The sequence below is a fragment of the Etheostoma spectabile genome, chromosome 10, assembly GCF_008692095.1.
Source record: "Etheostoma spectabile isolate EspeVRDwgs_2016 chromosome 10, UIUC_Espe_1.0, whole genome shotgun sequence".
NCBI classification, from domain to species: Eukaryota; Metazoa; Chordata; class Actinopteri; order Perciformes; family Percidae; genus Etheostoma; species Etheostoma spectabile.
The window spans coordinates 25,310,647-25,333,467 of NC_045742.1; the positions used below are offsets into that span (position 1 = coordinate 25,310,647).

The window sequence follows — 22,821 nt, forward strand, 5'->3', positions numbered from 1 at the left end:
AAACTATCCTTATCAATCTGATGCTTTTGGTAACTGAGAATATACATGATATATGAGATATTGTTAGTTTGTAGCCTATAAAGGACAGAGAAAGGGAGAGAAAGATCAGAAGAAGACACAGAAAAATGAAGTCTTCTGCTGATTTTATCATCCCATTTATTCATTACACAGGGAAGGAATGTGTGCCCCATTGCCAGAGCGCTTGGCTTGAAATCTCTCCTGCTCTTGCATCATTTGCTCTTGCTATAAAGTACCGGCTTCTGTGCGCATGTTCCAGTGGCTTTTTGTGTCGTCGCTCATTCTCCATTGGCTCTCTCTCCACTCTGCACTCAGCCTTCACACACCAGACCAGCCTTCACACAGCTGAGTGCGTGCGCCCAACGTGTGTGTGTGCGTGTGTGTGCATCCAACCAACCTGCCTGGACCGGACTGAGCTTCCCACGCCGCTCCAAAGAGGAAAAAGATGGAGAAAAAGAGCGCGATCAACGGGCACATGCCCAGCTCGGCGTCCACCGATCGGATCCTGGAGAAAAGCGCGCGGAAGAGCTTCAGGGAGAAGCTGATGGAGTTCCTGGGAAAGAACCTGCTGGTAATCATGACGGTTTCGGGGGTGCTGGTGGGCATCGGGCTCGGGATGATGGTCCGAAAAATGGACCTGACCAAGGCGCAGATGACCTACTTCGCCTTCCCCGGAGAGATGCTCCTCCGGATGCTGAAGATGATCATCCTGCCCCTGGTTGTGTGCAGCCTCGTGTCCGGCGCCGCCAGCCTGGACACTCGCTCCCTGGGCAAGCTGGGGGGCATCGCGGTCGCCTACTTCCTGGTGACCACGCTGATCGCCTCTGGGATCGGGGTGGCCCTGGCTTTCATCATCAAACCCGGCGTGGGCGCCGGAGCCCTGAACACCAACAGCCTGGGGCTGGAGAGCGTCAGCAGCAACAAGGAGACCGCGGACTCCTTCTTAGACCTGGCCAGGTACCGTTACTGTGGCAACACTGGCATCACTTTAACAATGTCAAACTGTAACACACTCATAAAGGGAACTGTTGAGGAGGAAGCAGATTGGTGTGGTGTTGCAGCAGGGGAATTGTTGGGACCAATTGCATGGTTGAAGGAGTATTCAGATCTACTACTAACAGGCTACCACACTGTAAACATACTATGTTACAGTAAAAGTCCTCCATTGAAAATGTTACTTAGCTAAAAGTACGTAAATCAGCTTATCATCAGGAAAACATACTTAAAGTATTAGGCCTACTCAATGCAGGAAATGATTAGGCCCTTATATTGTTGGGTAGTTTATTTATAAGAAAACATAGCATTTTATGTGTTTTGTGTGCAAACATAATAATTTGTAAAGTAAGTAGTAACTAAAGCTGTCAGATGATTCTAATAGAGTAAATAGTACAATATTTCTCTCTGATATGCAGTGATTGTAGAAAGTTGCATGAAAAGAAAAGACTCTAGTTAAGTACAAGCTCCTCAAATTTGTACTTAAGTAAAGTACTTGAGTAAATGTACTTTCCACCACTGACCATAAGCGGCTCGGAGCATGGAGCCATCCGAGGCGCACACACACTCAGAAAGACACGGACTGGTGGGAGCATTACATGCACTGGCGCACAATTTAAAACATCCAACTTACTCAGTGTGACTTTACCTGTATATGGTTAATGAATGACATTACAGAGGAGGTCAGCGTAACCTGCAGTTATTGACGTTTGTTCAGTTAGGTCAGATTTTCAGCTCTGGTTCCTGTCAGTGTATCAGTGTGCGTAGAGAATTATCATTACTATGGGTGTGTGTTGGTTAAATACCTAAAACTGCCTTGATTTGCTATTCAAAGTAGGGCTGATTTGTATTGATGTAATGTTTATTGATTGTAATGATTTGATTCTGATTCACAAGGTCCGGATTTGATGACATTTCTGATTCAATATGTCAATCAATATATATCAATATATATTACAGAGAAATTTCAGTTACAATACCAGTTTTGCCGGGATAGAAAAGAGATTCTCAGATTTTGTTGCATGACCGTTACTACAGACTTTCCAGCATCCATAACCGCTGAATTGGCTTTCTTGGAGTAGCAGTGACTCAAATCCTTTCCTTCACTTAAGATCAGTCAGCAGTAGAATAGAATAGAATACACTGCAATGTGTTGCTTCACAACTCAAACATGTAACAAAGATACCATTCTAAAATGGACATAAAATGAAGACATCCTAGGACACGAAGGAAGGACACATATGTATATACAGACAACACAACATCTTAAAAGTGACTGTAAGAATTAAAGTGCTAGTGTATTTATTGCACTATGCTCTGTTGTGCTAAGCTTTACAATTGGAGTCCAGCCGTTATAGTATTCCGGAGAAAGTAACTAAGTATTAATGTTCAGGTACTTGTAGGCTACTTGTTGTATTGCTATTTTTACTTTAGGAAATTATCTGAATACTTCTCCCATCACTGAGTTCAGCATGCAGCATAATGCAATGCAGAAATGCCACTTAGTCATGCTTTTCTACTAGTTTTGTGTCTTGAGTGGAAAGGGAAAAGGACCATTGCATAGTGGACGTTTGCAGACATATATGTCCAGATCAAGTGGACTTTTTACCTCATTTGGTTGCCAATTTTAAGAATGTTGGCTGTGTGGCAGTGGCAGCATTTTACTTTTAGGAGCAGGGTGGGTATGGTGGTGGGGGGGCGTCAAGCCTCATCAATGCCATCTTATTTTTTTAATCCACATGAAAATACATTTCACAAAAACAAACCGAAAAAATCAATTAACAACCACACATCAAAAGATAAAATAAATATAGAAAAAACCCTCAATGATCAGTGACAGAAAAAAAGGGCACAAAACAAAAACAATAATTTCCATGTAGAAATAAGACAGACAGCCAGTATCTTGAGCTCCCCGTTGGTCTGTCCTCCTTATTAAATGCCATCTTGTTGATGTTATTAGTACATACACAACCAAGTATTTATGTCCAGGAAATACCAGCTACTGGTCTGTTCAGTCTGTTCAGAAACTCAGTCAGGAGCAGTCCTAATAATAAGTTCCCACAGTGTCAGGGAAAGCTGACAGCTGTTGGAAGAGTGGAGTGTATTTTGAGGAAGGGAAAAGAGGTGGAGGGATAACCCCCCGTGCACTGTACAAACTAAACACTGTCCGCTGCTGTCAGCATTTCTCCCTTATTACAATAGCAGATGGACAGGCTGCGGTTTTTCTCAGTCTTTTACTCGGTTGAGTCAGGTTGCTCAAAACATTTCAGGAACTGAACTCTGAACTCTTATTCTTCTTGCTGATGCATTTGGTCTAAAGCTGCAGTTTAGACTCTTTGACTTTGATTATTTTCATCCACGTAGTACTCATTGTTTCCCCAGAGATGTATACCAGTCTGGGGATGAAAGTGGTGAACTTTGGAAGAACCTGGGATTATATTGCTTCTTGGATATGATGCTCAAGTCCAATTATTGTCCTAATCCGTTGCTCCTTTTCTCTGTGAGGAATGTATTTGATCTCTCTGTCCACACACTCTCATTACATGGACAAACAGGTCTCAGAATCTCACTTTAAAGGTGCAATATGTAATACTGACAGCTAGTGCTTAAAGTAGTTACTGCTGGGGCGACCTCTAGCTCAGCCAGTGTGCCCTCCATGTAGGCCGAGGCCTTGGCAGCGGCCCGCGTTCGAATCCCACTGCAGCCCTTTGCTGCATGCGTCCCCCCTCTCTCTCCACTTACCTGTCTTCAAGCTATCCTGTCGATTAAAGGCCATAAAAAGCCCAAAAAATAAAAATAAAATAGTTAACAAAATAGTTTAAAAATAATTGAGAGAACAGTCTCCCCCGCCCCCTTCTCAGAGAAAGCATCCACAACAATGAAGCTAGACGCTTGTCTCACATAGCCAGCCATTACTTCACAGCACAGCGGAGTAGCTAGCGTCAGATGCTGGCTAAGTTGACAGTTGTAAAACCCCAGGCTCACACAGAGCTCTGCACCCAGCTGACAGACACACTTTCTTGTCTGAAATTACGGCAAGAACCGCCTAAAAAACACCACTACCTTTCCGTCCTCTCCACCCGACTGACAGATTAAAATGACAAACAGTTGGTGGTCTACGGCCGTAGAACAGGCTACACGGTTGTTTTGCCAAAGTTAAATTTAACTAATTTGGTCACCCTGGACCAGTCAGAATCACTTTACTGGCTGTGTAAAGTTTTTTTTGCAAGTAACCAACTCAATACTATATAATTGTATGTGAGTACAGAAATGCTAAATGACATAAAATGTCCATCCCTAGTAGCCGTGACAAATTAGCCTGAAGCTAATGCTCACCTGTTTAGGTCGGGTAGTATCTATCTCCGTGATCCCGTTCGTTTGTTTGCTTTTTTCATAGCTGTACTAACGTTACAGCTGTAGCGTTCTGGGTCTACGTTTTTACAGGTACTGTATATCTGGCAACCCAGCCTGGCTGTCAAACTGGGCAGTTGATAATAACAGAAATTATAAAAACAGAAATTATGTCACGGAACGGAAATTTCAAAAGGAGAAAATACTGGCTTTAGCATTGTTGTCAGAAAAAAATCGCATTTCAACTTAGCATATTTCATTAATATCTGATGTCACATTGTGGTCATTTTTGGATTTATTACAGTAAATATATTACATATTGGACCTTAAAGTTTATGTGTGAAGTAGAAATAATCTAGTGGGGTAGGTTTAGAGGATTAAAGGATGGTCCCTAAACATTATTCCAAGATAACCTCCATTCTCTTAAACGTCTGCTCCCAGCGTTGATGAAATGAACATGTATTTTTACTTATTCAAACTCTGCAATAAAAGATCCACACTCCCAAATAAATTCAAACAAGACATGCATACATCATACATACTGTACATCATTTGTCCAGAAGTACATAACATGTACTTTCTGCATTTTCTGCTGTCATGCAGTTGATGAATCTGTCTTCTTTTCAGATCGCGAATGTCAATTTAAAAGATTTTTGTCAGATTTTGAGAGACTCTAGTCACGTCACCTCGCTTCTCGTTTCCGAGCATTTTTTGCGCTCCACCAATCAGATTGGTCATTTGAGTCCGATTGCCGGCAGTGCCTGCCTTCCAACTGAGCATGTCAGGTCAGCCAAAATGAAGGCCGACGGCCCCTTCGGACCACTCTGGACAGACCACGCCACGGAACACACCGAACACTCGAGTCACCGACCTCGACAGACTGTCCGACGGCCAATAATCGGGTTGGTGTGTCACAACCTTAAGGAGCAGTCCTCATAAATCTACTGAATTCAAAATTCTAACACAAAGAAAGCCTTTTGTTTCACCACTCAAGCAAACTTAGTGTTCATAAGATGTGACATGAGTGACACATGCGGGTAGGTCAAGGTGAGAAGAAGTAGATTAGCTTGGCCAACATATCATAAAAAAAATCACATTTGAAAATTAATTTCAGCGTTTGAATAGTATTGATTTTTTTTACTATTAAAATGATATTTGAGTTTTGGTATTCGTTCCAGCAGCCCTACTACCTGCCGTTGTGCCTGGTGTAGCTGACATATTTTAACAGCTGAAGCAACATTGGCTCTGGACTGAAGGCAGAGTTGACTGGGATCATGAGGTTATGCACTGAATTGCCTGGCTGTGGTCTGGCCATGGGAATGGATGGGAGCAAAGTCTGTATTTCTTTGCTCAATACAGCCACTGAGGACAAAGTTACAACACACACACACAAATGCAGGCTCCCAGTATGTAACCCTGTATGCTTATTTAACTGTTGTGAAAATAAACCCAGCATGGTCCCTGTGCAAAAGGACCTTCAAGGTAAAAGTTGTCATAATAGATTTAGAAATGATAAACTTCAAAATGCTTAAAAATAATTGTATTTAAAAATTTTTTTAAAGTAGTCCAACAAGCCCTTCATGTATATGGGGTTCCATTTGTCTTAACAATGTGCAGACGTATTCTTTCTTTCAGGTTGTCTCTGATATTTGTTTAGGTCCACCGCTTTGGTCCAAATGGAAATATCTCAACCACTATCTGATCTAAAGCTTCGTGATATGGAGAAAATCAGATATCACAATATTCTTGACTAAATACCTCTATGTCAATATTGTGATGAAATTTTAGGGTTGACAATTGGTGCTTTTACAAAACATTTTACCAATGAGATTTTAGATAAATAATCCTCAATATGCTGTTGTGGATACAATGACCTAGTAGGTAAAGGCAAATAATAATAGAACAGTCTGATTCAGAAAAGTACATCACTTTGCAGTAATGCAGCCTTTAAAACCAAGGAAGGACCATACTTATGCCATATTGCAAATCAAAGACGCTATTTAGTCAAATATATCAATATAATATTGATATATTGCCCAGCTCTAATTTGATGTATTGCAGTGACATGTTTGTACAGATATTCATGTTTCCTGGAGGATTACACCAACTGACTTTGGTCATCTTTTGACTTTGTTTTATCTAGCACCACCATGAGGTTGACATTTGGGGTTTTTAGTCAAATGCCTAGTGCTAAAAAGCAAATGTTAGCGAACACGTTAGCTGAGATGCTAAACTAACACGGTAGCATGGTAAACATGCCAGGTCATTGGGGAGGCCTTCACTGCTCTGACCAAATGTTGCACACTAGATAATATTAGATTACTCCTTATAATACTGTATGTGACCAAGGGAGAGAAAATGTTTGCAGAACAAATGATCTTGCCTCAAAAAAAAAACACATTTTTGTTTACCTCGCTTGTGGAGATCTTGATTCTGTTACGTTCAAAATGTAGGTATTCTTTTATATTTTACAAAATATACAGGCTACAGCCAAAGTGTGTAAGCTCCTGACCAACTATATATATACACGTTACTTTTCGTAAATGGCTTTTGATAAAGAAAATCTCTCAGTTTGAATGTAAAATAAAGGGAAAGTGAAAAGTAAATAAATAAAGTGAAACGTCCAGGAAGAGCATTGACATGTATGATTTGTTTTAATAAAGGATGAAGCAGACTCTAGATCAGTGCCAGAACAACTGCTCTGTCAGGGAATTTAGAGAACACTGGGCTTTATGGAAGATCCTGGGAGAACAGCCAAACTGTACGGAATGTGTGATGACAAACCAATCCTGTGAACAATTTATCATTCAGATTGGGTTACCCACATGGTTTCCAAAGACTTTCTGAGCCTATAGTGTTGAGTTGTTGCAATTCAAAACATCAAAGAGCATTTTCTGAATTCTGATTTTTTTCTTTTTTTCTCAGGAATTTATTCCCAGCAAACTTGGTGGCTGCTGCTTTCCGTTCTGTGAGTGCCGGCACCTTACTTCACCACACCATATTTTCCACACTTTTTTTTTTTTTTTTTTACCAATACCCCTTTTGTCTGTTTCTCCTCACTATCTGTGTCTTAATTAAACATTAGAATTTATATCACCAACCACGCGAATGCCCCTCCATGTTCATTTACAGCGGCTGTAAATCTGCTGTAGCACTGAGAGCCTCATAATGCCTCTTAATGAGTAGATGTCCAGAATAGAGACCACTGCAACCCCCCCCCCAAAACACTTCTTTTCCTTGTCCCTTACCAGCCGTTACCATGGCGAAACCATTCCATTCCAGCCAGCCTAGCAACCCACCTCGCATCACGGCAATTGAACACAGCTCGCTCCACTTCCTCGAATTCTAACTGTGTCCGTTGAGGCTAAAATAAGAGCCAGGAAAGTTCAATATTTGACGATACGGGGATACAAAGGCCAGTGAATTATAAACTCACACAAAAATTAGTGACTTCTCACAGAGAGCGGAAATGGGCTTTCAAAGTGCAGCCAGGTCACAGAGTTCAATAGTCACCATGAACTACTGTGGCAGCCCCTGTGGTATAGGCCCAATTGTGGATTAAACCAAGAAAGCAGAGAAGAGGGGAGATTCACCCGACATGACAGCAGCTTGATGCTTAAAGAGACATTTAAATAAATTAAGTGTAAGATTTAGATTATGGGCAAGGTTGTCTTTTTTAGTTTTACGACTATGGTTAAGTAACTCTGCATGCCCAAGTATGTTTCAAAAACCTGCAAGTATAGCCTCATTTAAAGTCCATAGATCTATCAAGATGTTGGGTTGGTAACCTTTATCCTAGAGGGCCGTTTAAAGAAATGTAGAGAGAGAGAGAGAGGCGGCATTGTTGCAGTGCTGGCTGTCTCCTTTACTGCTGAAAGACTGGCTGAACTTTAATGCACAGTGTCAAACTGGCCCCTAACTCCGTGCACAGGCTGCATTCCTTATGAGAGCAATGCACAGACAATGTTCTTAAGAATTGTCATTCCTTCACCATTTTTAGCCAAACATAGTTTATGAACACTGAAAAATGTGTAATAATAAATTCACTATGCATCTCTACGCAAAGATTATCATTTTATTTGAAAAGGTTTTCAATAAACACATCTTCTTAACCATCAAAAAACCTTTATCTTTCATTTGAGGTTTTCACTTGACATAAGTGCTTCTCTAAATGATGAAATATTTAGAAATGAAAAGAGTAGTTTGACATTTTGGGAAAAACATTTCACTGTATTTCTGAGAGTTAGAGAAGAATAGCAATACCTCTCTCCTGTCTGGTACAGATGTGGAGCTGATAGGCAGTAATCTTAGCTTAGCATAAAGACTGGAAGCCTTGGAAAACAGCTAGCCTGGCCCTGTCCAAAATGTGTCTATCAACATGATGTTTTCTGGGGCGAGTCTTGTGGTAAATGCCAATATGTACTAAACAACAATGAATGACTGAAAAGCATCAAACAAAATTAAGTTTTTCTTTCGTTTATGTTGCAGTATGCCACTGACTACAAGATGGTTGCTGTAGGGAACGACACCAATGGGACCGCCCTCTATCAAAAGGTATGAACAGGGCACATCCCATGCATACACACAATCACATACACATTCACTTAACACGTGTGATGTGTAAAATGCTATCCATTGCATCTTTGAAAGGAAAATTGCTTTAATCTGTGTCTACATGTCTGCCAAATTGAAAACAGGAGGGGAAGTCACTGTTTATTCTTGGAGAACATGTTTGCTCTGAGAAGCTTTTTAGTGTCAAATGAGTCAATACAGTGAGCAATCTCACTGCATGAGCACTATGTGAGAGACTAATGGATGACCTGGTTTAGGGAGAAGGGATTTAAGGTTGGTTACTCATGTAGTAGAATAATATTAGCAATTACTTATTATTGAACAAAATTCAGGGCTTTAAAACACCCACATTATGCTCATTTTCAATTGTATTTTGAGGTTGTACCAGTATAGGTTTACATGGTTTCATTTTCAAAAAACATATTTTTGTTGTACTGCACATTGCTGCAGATCCTGTTTCCACCCTGTGTGTTTAGGTCTCTGTTTTAGCTACAAAGTGAGACATCTCACTTTTATACTATCTTTGTTGGGAGTTGCACATGCTCAGTAGCTAGGTAAGATCCCATCAGCTAGATAATTCTTTCTCCAACTTAACTAGTGGGTGTTGTAGCAGTGTTTTGCCATTGAGAATGAGCTAGCATGCTAGCGCTATAATGTGCTACGTTTAGCCACCAGAGACACAAAATAACAAATCCCAGAAAAAGTGATTTTTTTCATAATTTGAGCATTTTAAATTGACACCCGCCAAGTGGCAGTAAAAATGCCATTAAATGTTTTTCCTTTGCATTTTAGGCCTTTAGTTGAGAGGACAGCTTAGACATGAAAGGGGAGAGAGAGGGGGAATGACATGCAGCTAATGGCCGCAGGTTAGAATTGGCTGGTATAACATTTTAAAGTTACCAGCCATTTTTTCCGTTGATGAATGAAGCTCAGCGTCTATTTATATTGCAAAGCTGCAGAAACAAACTAACAAGTCAGTGTTTACAGATTGGTCTGTTTTCCTGCAATACATTTGGGCGGTTTGGTGTGCATTTGGCTTGGAAACCAACAAAACAAACCAGAGGAGCTGAAATAAATTAGTAAAGTTAGCTAGGAAAAAAAACATGGGGATATTTTTCAACAATAAAGTAAATGTAAATGTATATATTTTAATGTATATCTGCCAGCCATCAACCCAAATATTTTTAAAGAATTCACATTCTTCAATCCAGCTACACTCATAATCTGTTTTATTTTCCCTGGGAAAAAAATGGCTTGTGGAAAATCTGATTTGTTGGTAAATTTAAAAACTTTAAAGACTTTGAATTGACTTTGAAAAGACTGACACCCTCTCACATCTAACGTTAAAGACTGGCATAAGATTATAAAGACTGGAGGTCTTACAAGGTCTCAAATTGCAAGAGCACATCTAGATTTGTTTAGAAAAAGTCAACCAAGTTGTTTGACGATTTAAATGTTTTTCCTTTGCATTTTAGGCCTTTAGTTGAGAGCACAGCTTAGACATTAAGGGGTGAGAGAGGGGGAATGACATGCAGTTAAGGGCTGCACGTTGGAACTGAACCTGTGGCCACTACAGGGAGGACTGATCCTCTGTACATGGGGTGCGTGCTATACCAGGTGAGCTGCCCAGACGACCCAACGTTGCTGATTGTCTGTTCTGCCGTACAGGCAGATGAATGGCAGCAGTACCAAGAGGCTTACCTGCCGGTAAAACTCCCGTTGGATGGCGCCCTTCAGAAGGGTTGAAAATTGGCAACTTTCCCTCATTAGTGTTTAGCTTAGAAACCATAGAAACCATGAATGACACTGATTCTAGCCGCATGGTGCGTCCTTCACTACCGAGAAAACTTACGATAATATCAAACACAGAAAGTCAAGATTGGAAAAAGAATGACTGGGAATGAGTTTTATGACCAGCTTACACCAAACGATTAAGACTCAAAATTTTGTTCCGATATTAGAAATTAGCCTGCGACAGTGGAATCTCTTGAAAAGTTGTTTGATGTAAGGTTGGCATTAGTGTTAAGAGGAAGCATTTTCACTTCAATCAATGAGGGAGACCCTTTGTTTAGAGTCCAGTCAGGCTCCGAATTAGTTTACATTCTAAGCACCTCTGCTTTGATGCGGCAATATTGAGTCTCTGCAAATCTACTCAGTCATACATAAGAGTTGAATGTCTTTTCAGCTTTTGTTTATTCTGTTGTTTCCTATGAACTTAACGTATTAAACCCTGGCCAGAAGCTCGTTCTGGTCAGAGAGAATTCTGCAGCTTCTTGTGGACTTCTGTCTCCAGGGTGCAGTGAATGAAACTTGAACCAGCCACAGAATTGGTACTGAAATAATCTTAGTCAAACACAGTTTCGTTTATTCAACCTTTATCACCAAAAACTGTTATGTTAAAGGATATTCTAGTCTGCCCAAATGCAATACTCACATACAGTATCATATATACATTGGAAGAGATTACTACATTACTCCTTTCCACACCATGAAGTGGTCTCTTTGTAGAGCAACTACGCAAGAAATGGAGGACAAACTCCCCAGTCCGAGTCCAACGCAAAAATACATACTAAAGTTCAGACAACTCGTTAATATTAGGTTTCCTCTCCCACAGCTTAGCATGTACCATGCTAAAATGTAATTTTTTGAAGATAACCACTTAATTTGACCAAGCCTCACACAGTATTAGCTTCAACAACATCATGCTAATCATTTGTCACAAATGATTGTTAATTAATTAATGAAGTTTATAAAAAAAATTTAAATGTCTTAATATTAGCAAATGTAAATCACAGATACACAGATACAGCTAATCCCAAGGATTGCCTGTTCTTTCAATTTAATGTTTAACATTAAAACATGATTTATAAAATATTACCATATAAGTAGTAAATATATGTAGGAGAGGGTCCCTGATCCATCTCTCTCAGTTAAGGGGTCCTTGGCTTAAAAAAACGTTGACCCTTCTCTAAAATTTGGATTATTCCCTTCTTGTGGGGAGATTTCTCACTATTAAGAAAATACATTTATTTGTAGTAAATAAATTTAGAGTTATGGTTTGGCATTCTAATGAGGATGGACACGGGTAGACGAGCCTCCGAATAGTTGAATATTCAATGCTACGATCGAAGGAGCCCAACAATCTCCAAGTTGACTCTTTTCCCACTTCAGACCAAAGATTCACGATGAAACGGGTTAAAATGTTCAGGTCTGCAACATTCTGAAACCTGCCAGGTTACACCAATGTGACGAGACGGCGTATCATCTTTATAGGAACGACTCTTTGCACTTCCATTCTAACTTCTGACTTTCAGGCTTTTTTGTAGCTGGATATATTATATTTTAGGTCTAAATATGGGATGAAACGGCAACGTTTTATTTCTCTGGTACACTATTTTGTTCAAATGCACATACCAACATAACACAAATGTGTAAAGAAACAAGCTTTTAATAAATCTTTGTAAAGTGTGTGAACAAATCCAACCCCCCATGACAGTTAATGTGGCAGTCTAAGCAGGGAACAAACAGCCTGGCACAGGGCCTGTTCCATGTAGTGGATGTTGGATCATATAGATGAGTGCATGATGAGTTTGTTTGTTTGTCAGAAGGAGAGGCAGGAGATCAGACACAGAGTAACATATGGACAATGAGATATAGACTGTTGAAGAAAAACGTAATACAAAGCTAATTAAGACTATCTGCTCCACAAAACTCTCTCTATTTCTCAGTATGGCTATGTTCAGAAACTTGTGTTGTCCGGCAATCAAGTGAAGATAGTGACCTCTTCTGAAGAGTCCATCATGTTTTTTTAATCCTGGGTCACCGAGGGCTTGTGTCATGTGGATAAGCCAACAGTTTTGTTGTCATTACTTAGCATTCCTCATGGGGGAGACAGAAACTACACACTACAGTTTTAACATTTTTTAGAGAACTTTTATGGCATTTTTTTTGTAATGGGTCAAAGGTTTCTTTATGATCAAATTTGCTAAATTGTGAACATACAGTAACTACCTTCTAACTTGAACTACTTGTCTCCAGTGGCTATGGCTTTCCCCCACTGACCCAGTATCAGGGAACAGTTGGGGGATCTGAGCTTGGCATTGACCCATGGGATTTGTCTGTCGTGGATTGTGGTGGACAGTACCCCCAGTGCCAGGGGATGAAGCTGACAACGGAAAGGGATGAACTCAGGATTTGTCCCTGTCCTTATTCGTTACCCATCATCCAGTTCACTGAATACTTCAACTGCTCCCAGACCAATGCACGCACGCACAATCTGTAGCAGTATAAACTACTGCGGGATATATCAGCACTATTGTTTTGACAAACTTCCATAATGAAAGGCTACAAATGAGGTCCCAGTCCAAGCTACAGTAAGTGTTTCTGCCATAGACTGTATTATAATAATGTACAAACCTGCCAAGGTGAAGCAAGTGAAGCCAATGTGTAAGTGCCTTGAACCCGCATTCTATCTAATTTCCCTCAGGGGGTAACTCCCTAATTTAAAAAAACTCAGTTTCTATCTATCTTTCTATAGGGTATTATGTATTACCTCAGCAAACATTATAATGAGTTTATGTCCTCAATTGCTAGCAAGCAAGTCTTCAATACAGAATGATGCTTATTTAGTAAAGTATGGTACCATTTATTTTAAAATAGACAATAAAGCAGGGGATGCTTTAGGGCGTGGCTACACACCCACCTGTAAACAATCATAGAAGCTTAACAATGCTATCCATGGCCCTGTGAACAGTAAAATAGCCTGAAGTTGTTTTTCGGGTGTTTTTTGTACTTACACCCTCTCATTGTTTGTTTTCACTTAATCCAAGTTTAATTTGGTTACCTAAAAAGTTCTTGTTCAGCTTCATGCCAACCAAGCTAGCTAAAGCTAGCGTTAGTTGGTAACTTAAGGGAAAGTTTGTCAATTTCTGTACTGCCGTAAATGCAAATGAATATCGGCTGCAATACCTGGCCGTTTTCGGCACGCGCCATTGCAAACATTAACAACACTGGCTTGGTCATATATCTTCACATTCGGTTGCAAAAAACAACCGTATCGCGAAAAACAAGGCTTCAAAACAGCAGTCCACATACTAATGGGTGTCGTGACTGTAGTGTTAATTTCGTCAGACGAGACGAGACTAAATATGTTCGCCAACAACCTATTTTTTGATGATGACCAGACTGCAACAATGTCCAAAAACGCTGACTAAGACTAAATTAACATGTGTTAATGTTGATGAATAAAAGACGAGATACATTTTTTTTTGCATAAAATAAAAACCAAGATAAAATCTCTCTTCATTTTCATCTACAATCGTCTTAATTTTTTATTCATGAGATAGAACAATGCAGAACCCGTTGGAGCGTGTACCTGTTCCAAACAGGCCAATTGCTTGGTTCCCAGTATTTTTTCACCACTAAGCTGGGCACATGCGCGTCTTCTAGCGATTCGGCGTGTCCTTTTTTCATCTAGGTCAAACATCCAGGTAGCGATGGGGCGGGCGGGGGAGGGAGGAAGCCCGGTTTAGCCTGCTGGAGAAGTGTACAACGCGTAGTGATGTGACCCGGCCCAGGCAAGGAAAGCAGTGCTGGAGAAGCTGCTCTTAAACAGTGGCAGAGCAGCTGGAGAAATGTATGCAACGCTGTCAACAGAACAACGTGTGTAGAGCCCAGGAGCCCTGGCGCTTAGCTAACATCGTCTGTGTACGGTTGTATCTGCATGAAGGAAAAGGCTCAATATAAAACCAGATGTTTTTAACAAAGTTGCATTCAACAAAAATCATTTACCAAGTGTATTTTGTCAGGTAATTATGACATTTAACCAATACTTGAGATGTGTGAAACACTATTTGACTGAAATGGTTGTCAGAAATAATCTCAGAAATAATTTATTTTAAAAAAAGAATAAAATATTTTGACTAAAACTTATACGTGAGTGCTCTTTTGACTAAAACTAGACTAAAATGAAAAGACTTTTAATCAACTAACATCTGACTAACAAAAAAACATATGTGAATAACTAAAACTAACAAAGACATTTGGCAGAAGACTAAGAGTAAGAATAAATTAAAAATAGGTGACAAAATTAACACTACATGACGGTATGGTATGGTAGACAGATGGTCTGTGGTTTCTTTACCACTTTGGTCCACAACTAGTTGAAGGATTGCCATGACACATTGGGCAGGCAGTCATAGCCTCCAGAGGATGAATCCCACGGACTTTAGGTATCTTGATTTAACATTTTGGGTTTGATTAAGATGTCTTGTAGCAGTGGACCAATTCTTTTCCCAGAATTTTTTCCACGAGTCTAAACATGTAAATGTATCAAACCTTTCAAGTTTTAATACTTTTTGCAAAATTCATAGTCTAGTTTAGCAGATGTGCATTGCTGGGATAAAGCCTGAAATAGCCACCACCACCATCCTTCTTGTATGTGGGTAGGCTTTGTAAGCTCAATACTGTGTTAGAGAAATATCACTGACCAACAATTGGTTGTTCTTTTTGAGGGGCAAGTAGCAAACATCCTATATCGAGTGAACCGTTAATTTGGTCTCGTTCAGTGAGTCTAGGTGCCAGGCTGTCTCAACTATTTGATCTTCAATCGCTTATTGTTTACCCATAGGTCCCAGTTCGAGAGAACGGTTCATTTGATCTTGTTCAGTCAGTTGCCTGCTGTCATGACTTGAGTCAGTCATTAGAAATCAGAAAAGGTTTTTATTACCACAGTAAGTTTGAGGCTGAATGGGTTGAGTGCAGAATGCAAAAAATATATAGTATGTGCAATGCAAAAGAAAAAACATTCTTGTTCAAGACAATAGTTCTCGCATATTCAGTGGTTGTCCCTCTTCCTATGCTTTGAGCTGCTGCACCACCGTAGCAGGCATTGTGAGCAGTAACCTACAACAACAGCGATTGTGTGGGCAGTATGAGCGGTAAAAGTCATTCATGAGCACCCGGTACATTCAACAGTCATTCAAAAAGATTTGTTTGTTCATGTTTGCCATGTTTTGGCATCTGTTGGATGGATTAGCACAAAATGTCGCACAGATACTGTATTCATGATTCCTAGACGAGGCCCCTGGTGATCCCCTTAATTTTCCTCTAGCACCACATAAGGTAGACATTTCTGGTTCAATATGAAATTACACAATTTGATACGGATGTTGATGTTCCCTGTAGGAGGAATCTTAGGTGATCCAATGAGTTTTATGTAGCGACATCATCTGCTCAAAATTTTGCTTTGTCCAAAACTTTGACTTATATGTTATGAAATTACCTGCAAAACTAATATCAGCCTCAGTTGCACTTTGTGTTTAGTGCTAATAAGCAAATATTAGCATGCTAAAACACATTGGCATGTTAGCATTGTCATTGTGAGGGTATTAGAGTGCTAACCATAGCTCGAAGACACACTGTGCCAGTAGAGTACAGTTAACAGAGCTGGTAGCTTGTATGACTGTAGACTCTTGTTTACATTTTTTTGTAAACGCCTTCATAAGCCCAAGGATGGTATATATATTTTTTTTTTCTTAAAGTAAAATCTTGCTTCGTGTTGCACATAACCTGTCCAAGTAACCTGTTTTTGCGTCTAAGTGGCCAGTTTTTAACTGCTCCCAGTGCAGATGTGGTTGACGGTATTTCTAATGAAATGATAGTCATATTAAAAGTAAGACATTGTCTTCCGTTTTGCATTTGTCCATGTTTTTACTTGAACCAACCAGAGAGTTCTTCACATTTTTATTTACCACAATCTCTTTACTGTGTTTGGTCCAGTGATGGAAGAAGTATTCAGATCCTTCACTTAAGTAAACTATATAAAACCACACTATAACAATACTCCGCAAAAATATTTAAGTAAAAGTATGTATCATCAAGAAAATGTACTTAAAGTATTAAAAGTGATAGTACTCAACAGAAAAACACTTACATTTTAGAAACTAAAAAAACGATCTGAACAGTTCTTTCAATTATTAGTTTAATTATCTAATAATTTCAGCTAGACTTGTAGGCCTGTTTATTGTTGGCTAGTTTAATTTATAATAAAACATTGTATTTTATAAACTACATGAATTTTTGTTTGCAAAAATCTTAATTTTTGAAGTAACAAAAGCTGTCAGATGAATGTAGTGGAGTAAAAAGTACAATATTTCTATCTGAAATGTAAGAGTAGAAGGAGAAAGCGGTATGAAAAGAAAAGACTCAAGTAAAGTAGATTGAATTATTACTTTATGTTATCACTATTATTACTTCAACTTCAACAAAAAACAGAAAAATAAAGGAAATGTAGTGTTAAAAAAACAAGTGTCTTGCTCTGTGCTGAAAGAGACGGAACTACTACAAAGAACTGCTATAAACTACTAATTTTTTCGATTTTTGTTATTTCCACTCTTCATTCTAACCCCACCCGGCCCGTCAAACGCCGCCTACCAAGAGCCTGGGTCTGTCCGAGGTTTCTGCCTAAAAGGAAGTTTTTCCTCGCCACTGTCGCACTGTTGCTTGCTCTGGAGGGAACTACTAGAACTGTTGGGTCCTTGTAAATTCTGGAGTGTGGTCTAGACCTACTCTATCTGTAAAGTGTCTTGAGATAACTCTTGTTTGATACTATAAATAAAATTGAATTGAATTGAATTGAATTGAATTAAAGTACAAGTACCTCAAATCTACCTAGTTACATTCCACCACTGGTTCGGACTCTTACAGTTGGACTCTGCGTTGTGTTGCAGGTGCCTATTGGTACAGAAGCAGATGGCATGAACATCCTAGGTCTGGTGTTGTTTGCCATGGTGTTTGGAGTGGCGCTTAGGAAGCTGGGAGATGAGGGAGAAGAACTCATTCGTTTCTTCAACGCTTTCAACGAGGCCACCATGGTGCTGGTGTCCTGGATCATGTGGTGAGTAGACTTAAATGCAGATAGGATTACAGGGGTATTGGAAGACCATATGGTTTAACCCTTGCATTTTCTTCTCTTCAGCCATGAACTGGTTGTCCTTCCGGGTATTAATTGAAAAGGATTTTTTTTTGCTTTTCTAAAACAATTTGGTCACTTATATGCACCACTAACACCAAATTCACACTTCAGTTATGTGAAATTATACCTTTTTTTGTTAAAAAATTTATTTATTTTGACCAATAGTTAAGATCAGAGGATGTTGAGTGGATCACAGACGTGTACATGTCAAAGTTTAGTCAGGATACTGTTTAGAAACCATCTAAACTGTTATTGTTTTTTCAAATCCTATACAATTCATTTATTTACCTGAATAACCTTGTATATAACCATCCATGTTAATTCTGGGCGAGAAACCCATATTTCTAAAAAACTTGATCAAAAATTTGTTACTGTTAAAATCCCACATTCCTACTGCTTTCCTTCTACTTTTTCTTTCCTGATAAATCCTTACCTCGTGTCTCTCAGGTACATCCCTTTTGGCATCATGTTTCTGGTGGGCAGTAAGATTGTGGAGATGGAAGATGTGGTTCTTCTGGTCACTAGTCTGGGAAAATACATATTTGCTTCAATCCTGGGCCACATTATCCACGGAGGCATCGTCCTGCCACTAATCTACTTTGGCTTCACACGCAAGAACCCCTTCAGTTTCCTGTCAGGCCTCATCACGCCCTTCACCACTGCCTTCGCCACCTGTTCCAGGTATACTGTCACATCACATAGTCCCAGATAAACTGTACTGAAATGGGAAAAGGAATATGCATTTCATTGATAGAATCAGGAAGAAATTTAATTTATAGATGGGGTGCATCCCAGTGAAATTAGGAGAAGGTAACAAAACAAGTAAAATGTCTTCTAATGGGCCATAAATGAGCAAAACTATTCACAAATTGTAAATATGTAAAGGAAATCTTAAAATCTGAAATCAGATTTGCAAGTCTATCAAGATTTGTAAATGTGTGGACAAATCTGTAAATGCTTACAAAGATCTGTAAATGGGTAGACAAAAATGTAAATGCATACATAGTATTTTACTCCAAGAGCTGGAAATACAGACATCATCATCAAGTCATCATCGACTTTTGAAACATGACTATTGCTACACTTCTGCCGTGACAGAGATCTAGAAATGTGTGTGGACATTTGCCTGTCCCGCTCTGCTCGTTCCTCTGTAGTAATACATACCACACCTACCTACACACCACCAGGCAGCGGTGTCACCAAGTCAACTGGGCAAGACTGGCCTGTAGACAAGTAAACAGGGAGGCTGCTGTCTTTCTGGATAAAAAAGTTTGCATTTCTAAACCATTTCAATGAACGGTTTAAAGTCTGAGGGGCAGTGTTGTAGTCCCTAAACCAAGACCATGTCATTACCAAGACCAGAGTGTATCGAGACCGAGACAAGACCAAGACTTTGAGGGGTTAAGACCGAACCAAGACTAAGACCAGACCAAACAACTGAAACATACAGTATATACACAACTAGCTAATATGTATAGCTAACATTTGCTAAATCATTTTGGGTGAGGGGTGAAGACATTTCTGCAGAGGGAAGATTGATAACTAGCACACAGAAAAATGAGTTAATTGGTTGCATTTAGAGCCTTTGGAGCATTTACAGATAATATCCCCCATCTCTTTCAGTAATTATTGCACGTATGTTACATGGTAAATTATTTTCTTTACCTTAAACATAAATTGTGCAGTTTTGAATGTAACAATGTCTCTAAATTTCAGCAAATGTAAATTCAAAAACAGATGATTAGTGTGCTCATAATACCCGGTGTGATTTATTATCCTGATTGCTCTTTTTTGCAATGTTCAAATATTTTGCAAGGTGCTCTTTAAAGGTATTTCCCCAACAATATAACATATATGGTAAAATAAGTGTGCAGAAAAGAGTATGCAGTGTATTTAGGTTCAATATTTGTCTAGTTTTGCTTAATATACCAATACACATAAACAGATATTTAATGTGCGGCTTCCAGCACAGTTTCTGGTCAAGTACAACACCCAGACATTTTCTTTCATAGACTCTTTCAATTATTTCATTATCAATTAGTATTTTAACATCTGTATTAATAGTACAATTTCAAATTTAAAAACAAATAGCTTTTCAAGTATTTTTGAGATAGTTAGTGGGTTAGTGGGTCTACAATATCATCAAAAAAACTTTTGAAGTTTTATTCATGCTTTACTTACAATCTCTATTATTTAATTATAATGGTAATGATTTGGCTCTCTCTTTTTCTCACCAGTTCAGCAACTCTTCCCTCTATGATAAAATGTGTGGAGGAGAACAATGGTGTGGACAAACGCATCAGTCGCTTTATCCTTCCCATCGGGGCCACTGTCAACATGGACGGGGCGGCCATATTCCAGTGCATCGCTGCTGTTTTTATCGCTCAGCTCAACAACGTTGATCTGAACGCTGGACAGATCTTTACCATCTTGTGAGTTCAGAAGATGAAAACACACCAGAATCAACCATCCATCCATATATTTGTTAAAGTTAACTTCCCGTTCTTCTGTTAAAATGGTATTAGTAGCAGTACTAAAAAAATGATGTGATGAGCAGTTAACCATAGTCCTCAGAAATCCTGGAAGTGGAAAGTCATGGATATAAACTACCATTGAATCAAAATAAAATTTAGCATGTGACCCGTTTCAACTCCATCTCTCAAAGAATTGAGAATCGATAAGAACCAGAATTGAAAGGAAGAATTGGAATCAGAATTATTAAAATCAAAATGATGCCCAACTATATCAGTCATATGATCATATGATTATTTCATAATCATTTCTAGGGTGACAGCCACAGCCTCAAGTGTCGGTGCAGCAGGCATCCCGGCCGGTGGCATCATTACCATCGCCATTATCCTGGAGGCCATTGGCCTGCCGACCAACGACCTGTCCCTCATGCTAGCTGTTGACTGGATTGTGTGAGTAAAGCCTGTAAACCCAATGACACCTATGTTAGAAAACCCAGACAGCTGCGTTTGATCCCGTCTGCACACGTTGCCAATGTTACAGTGAGTGTAAATGGACCCCAACTGGCATGCCAATGGGGAAATGAAGGGAAACAGTTTGAAAAAAGTAAAAGTTGGTTGTATTTTCCTCAAGCAGTATTGCCTTGGGGTAGTAGTGCAAACTTACTCACATCAGCAGGTTAAACAGAAAATACATAAACGCTTTACATCCGTTTCACAAGACAGGTCCCAGGTGGTGCAAAGGTCTGGCTTTCAAAAGTCCCGCCAGATTTCTTTTTTGTTCTGAGCTATGAAGACACTCGCCCTTGTGCTATGTTGTCACGATTTCATGTATTCACTGTTTAGTTAAGTTTAGTTTATTTACACAAGGATATAAAATACATACTGTGTGATAAAAAATAGGCATTTTTAGAGTAGAAGAGGAAAGAAACCTTAAAGCCTTTTAAAGAGTCCTCACCTTATTCTAAACCAAAGGAAAATAACACATAATACACACAAACTATACACTTATTAAAAAATAAAGCAAGTAGAAAGACAAGACAAACAGGAAAACAAGTCATAGTCAGACAATAAATTCAATCAACAGAATATTCCCACATAAGGTTTAGGATGAAATGCAAAACTTCTTTATCTGCGACCTAAGGCTGGCAATAAACTCCATAGCAGTGGGCCTTTATATCTGATTTAAAATAATGGATGTCTTGATATACGACAAACAGGATATTGGAAATAATTTCTTTGCCTAGTTGTTCCACTGTTACTGGCTGATAAGATATGACAGCATACCCAAATTAAATCTGTGGATTTCTTTAGTTTTCGGCAGTGATCCAGAATGAAAATCTATGGAATTAAGCGGCCTGTTTTTCTGCTTGTGGTGGTGTGTTGACATTCTGAGTTTTATTGTCGTTTAAAAAAAAAAAGTCAAAATCTGAAGACAGTTCAGCGTCCGCAGATAAGGAGTAAGTAAAGTCTTTTCAGCCCTTTCTTTTAGTTGTCGTTATGAGAAAATGCTGCTTGTTTAATACAAGGCTTGGAGCGCAGAGGCGGCAGGAAGATTAAAGGTTTAATAAATTAAAACAGCTACAAAGCTGCAGCTTAAAATAAAAAAGCAGGTAGGTAAAAACTGGCAACCGAGATCCAAACAAAATTCAATACACTGAAAACTGAAAAAAACAAGAAACTATAAGGAACACAACTGGACAGGGAGAGCTGCAAGGAATGACTCAGGAAATGAGAAGGATCAGACAACAGACAAAGAAAGAACAGAGACTAAATACACAAGGCAACTAGAATGGTAACAAGGGACAAGTGAGCTGATGAGCGGCTGTGGCTCAGTGGTAGAGCGATTGCCTGCCAATCGGAAGGTTGGTGGTTCGATCCCTGCCCCTGCAGTCATTGTCGAAGTGTCCTTGGGCAAGACACTGAACCCCGAGTTGCCCCCGGTGCTGTGCATCGGAGTGTGAATGTGTGTGAATGTTTACCTGATGAGCAGGTGGCACGTTGTACGGCAGCCCCGGCCACAGTGTATGAATGTGTGTGAATGGTGAATGTTTCCTGTAGATGTAAAAGCGCTTTGAGCAGTTGTTAAGACTGGAAAAGCGCTATATAAATACAGCACATTTACATTTACATTTACATTTACATGAGCAGGTGAGACACATCAGGGCAGCACAGACAATCACAAAGGACGGAAAAAATACAAGGCAGGAAGTAAAAGAAGACATGACACAGAAGAAACAGCACTACAAAATAAAACAGGAATCTAAGGCATCAAAAACCTACAAGAAGAGAACCTGGAAACCAAAACAGAACTAGACTACAGCAAAGACAGGTAACAGTGAACAAACAGGGAATGAATTAACAAAATAAAAAAGGAAAAACCACAACTGAAACCACAACCCTACAGAAACACAAAGATGGTAGTGGTTGGTTTACTCCTAATGA

At 39.4% G+C, this 22,821-nt stretch overlaps 1 protein-coding gene across 1 annotated transcript in view; it reads left to right on the top strand.

Moving 5' to 3' along the window:
* The first annotated feature begins 286 nt into the window (after positions 1-286).
* The window catches only part of slc1a4 (solute carrier family 1 member 4), a 25,673-nt gene continuing 3,138 nt past the window's right edge, over positions 287-22,821 (top strand). Inside the window, exons 1-7 of the mRNA XM_032527485.1 lie at positions 287-975; positions 7,288-7,330; positions 8,851-8,916; positions 17,664-17,830; positions 18,356-18,589; positions 20,146-20,340; positions 20,695-20,829. Coding sequence (XP_032383376.1) covers positions 464-975; positions 7,288-7,330; positions 8,851-8,916; positions 17,664-17,830; positions 18,356-18,589; positions 20,146-20,340; positions 20,695-20,829 — 1,352 coding nt within the window. The 5' untranslated portion in view covers positions 287-463. The remainder of the gene's footprint in view (positions 976-7,287; positions 7,331-8,850; positions 8,917-17,663; positions 17,831-18,355; positions 18,590-20,145; positions 20,341-20,694; positions 20,830-22,821) is intronic.